General features: G+C 42.6%; 1 protein-coding gene across 1 annotated transcript in view; it reads right to left on the bottom strand.

The window, feature by feature from the left end:
* Window positions 1-719: 719 nt before the first annotated feature.
* Window positions 720-3,092, bottom strand: part of LOC105620608 (syndecan) — a 104,547-nt gene continuing 102,174 nt past the window's right edge. The window contains exons 2-5 of the mRNA XM_012202097.1: window positions 2,430-2,622; window positions 1,821-1,918; window positions 1,140-1,305; window positions 720-901 (exon numbers count right to left, since the gene is read on the bottom strand). Of these exons, the coding sequence (XP_012057487.1) occupies window positions 720-901; window positions 1,140-1,305; window positions 1,821-1,918; window positions 2,430-2,622 (639 nt within the window). The remainder of the gene's footprint in view (window positions 902-1,139; window positions 1,306-1,820; window positions 1,919-2,429; window positions 2,623-3,092) is intronic.

Here is a 3,092-nt window from a genome sequence, read left to right as displayed (position 1 = left end):
TATATATATATATATATATATATATATGTATATACATATATATATATATAAATTTAATTATATTTATATATATATATATATACACACACATACACACACACACTTACACACGTTCTTTAAATATGCTTGTAAATGCATCTTGGAATTGGTGCAACCTCGCCGACGATGTATACCTATATGTGCCATAGTCTCGTCGTTCATTGTCCGTCGCTTCAGTCACCAGCCAGAATAATTACACTCCGAAGAGGATCTTTTCAAAAGATCAGTGAATGCGATTAAAGTCAGGACAACGAAAAGGAAGGTATATGTAGGATTGTGAAGGGCGAAGTGACCGGAGCGTCAAGCTGGAAAAGTTCAACGTTCGGTGAACGGTCTATCAGCCAAAAGCCGCAAATTCGTCTTGCCTCAAAATCTCTTACTCGCGTACTCTTTTTTTGAACACGATGAAATACAGCGCGTAAGAAAATACAGTTTCCTAGAGTCAAGAGAAATTGTAATCGAGAATCGGCTGACATTCTGAGCGACGTTCCTCGGGTAAAACTTTGCGTTTTGGGAGAGTCTATAATGAGCGCGTGCCATGCGGTTCGCCGTAGTAATTGTTTCACCATCGACCAGCGGGATTCCAAAAGCGAGCGTTGATCGTCGGTGGGTTTTTACTCGGCTTGGCATCGTGAGATCGCGAGAGGAATCGGCGAAGTCGCCATCGCATCGCCATCACCTCAAGCGTAGAATTCTCGATTGTGATGAGGCGCGCCCGGCTTAGGGAAAGCCTGCGCCGCGGGCGATCTCCTTGGCTCGTCCAGGGCATACGAGCCCTCGTCCTTCTTGCGCATCCGGTACACGATGAACATGACTACCAGTATCGCGCAGAGGAGGCCCACTACCGCGCCGCCGATCACAGCTGGAAATACGATCGAGACATCTTACATCTATTTTTGTATAAAAAAATTTTCAAAACTTTTCTTGCGAAAGAATTTTGATCGATATGTGCGTTAATAATCATCACGCTGTCTTTGTAAAGTCACAGATCTACCATGATCGATACTATATTTAAATAGACGCAAGATATAATCTGACTATTTCGATCCTCATGATATACTTTCGAGTTAGATGGAAAGCTTTGTCATTTTTCCACTCACCGGCTAGCACGCCTGGCTGCGCAAAGAACGAGCTGGCACGATCCCCAGGTTTCGGATTCATGATATAGACCTCGTGGATATCGTCGGTGTTGTGATCGTCATCCGTGCCTGAGGGCTCGCCTATGTTGACCTCGTTGCTGGGTCGGTTCACGGTTTCAATGGTCGTCTAGAAATTGGATACGGCTCGATCACTTTAATCTGTTTAATTCGCGACCCCATGCGAGAGAAGAAGCACGCGTGTCATTGAACAAAAATGTAGTAATCCGTTCAGAGCGGGAAGTGTCGCGTCAGCACTCTAATCGGGCAAATTAGATTGCACGGATGTGCAAGAAGTATCAAGCGTAATATCGTAAAACGTCGCGAAAATATAATGTACTGGTGCAATTTATGAAATGAAACGTAATTTCCTTTTTTTATTATAATTTCATTTCAAGCCGTGCTATTTTCTCACGACAACAAATCCAACGATTTATATTAGCAGGTAATTACCGTCTGCAATAATTTTCGTATTTTCACGGCACGTGCAGAATATATTCGTGAATGAAAAACGGAAATAGAAAGTAGAAATTTGTTAAACGTGGAATGTATGTAAGTAAGAATGCTCTAAATGCACGAAGCTAAATTGAAGAAAAAAAAAAGGTTTTGTAAAATTATGTAATTCCAGGAACATCTCACGCTTACATGTTGTTTAGTTTTGACATTTGTCTCATCGATGACGTATGGAGGTCTCGCTTCGGTCGGCTTGCTCGGAACTTCTAATCCATTATTACCAGTAAACTCTGCAACAAAGTTACGATGAATATATTAGAATTGATATCTTCTACAGATTAGAACACAGATCTGCGAAACTTTTTTTCAAACTTTTTTTAACTAGTGCGTTCGTGAAAGCTGAAAATGAAATTTCCAATCACCGCTGATTGGGGATGAGAAACGATCTGTACCGGCGATGAATGCACGCCGATATCGTCCATTTTTCAATTTTTGGAAAAATTCTTCCGCCGACGCCGTTACCTTTATATTTTCATACGCCCATGATATTGTTATATTTTTAGTTTTGCAATTGGTATTTTTTACAACCAATCGAATATTGGATAAAAAATCCGTACGAAATATAAATATGTACGTCAAGATAAAATTATTATCGAGAAACAGACCTCCGACCCGACAAACATTGTATAAAAATTGTATGTAGCATTTAATCTTTCCTTTATTAAGAAGTGAAAGAGATTCATTGATCAATCGAGATCATCTGGTTAAAATTTCTCTAGAGAGAGATATCGAATATCATACCGCGGTCGTCTTCTCCGTCCTCGTCGTCAGGGCCAAGGCCGCTACCCGAAGCTTCGAGATCGTCGCGATTGTCGCTGCCACCTCGGCCGGAACCCTCTAAGGCGTCCTGATCATCCAAGTATAGGTCATCCGGGAAAGTGTTGTAAGTCGAGCTCGCCGACGTCCTCTGTTTGTTGTCGGTGGTCTGTTCCTTCTGAAAATCAGAGAAGACGGCAATGTAATTTAATCAATATAGAATACGTCACAATCTCACAGCAGGATCGTCTGGCGAGACATGTTCTGATGCTCCAGGTCATTGACACGTCTCGTCGTGGAGCGGCGAAGCTGCGCGACACCCGAGCTAACGTAATTAAAGGCACGCGCCTATATCTAAACGTATCCTCTTCGACGCGGCGAGATCTCTGTGACATGAAAGGGCTCCGCGTGAGTTCATTAAATTTTAATTTAACTCTGTTGCAAGAGATAGGAGCGATCTCTTCTCGCTTCCATCTCTCGCGATAGTTTGCCATAAGCGGAGCGCGGGATTCAGCAATCTAGCATCGTGTCGAGCATCACCATGTAAATGCGCGAAACTTCAGATCCAACGGAAGAGGCAAGTCAAAGAGACAGACAGACAGACAGACAGAGAGAGAGAGAGAGAGAGAGAGAGAGAGAGAGAGAGAG

The sequence above is a fragment of the Atta cephalotes genome, assembly GCF_000143395.1.
Source record: "Atta cephalotes unplaced genomic scaffold scaffold00027, whole genome shotgun sequence".
Lineage (NCBI taxonomy): Eukaryota > Metazoa > Arthropoda > Insecta > Hymenoptera > Formicidae > Atta > Atta cephalotes.
Note: the sequence above shows the minus strand (reverse complement) of the source record. Positions and strands in the feature narration are given on the sequence as shown.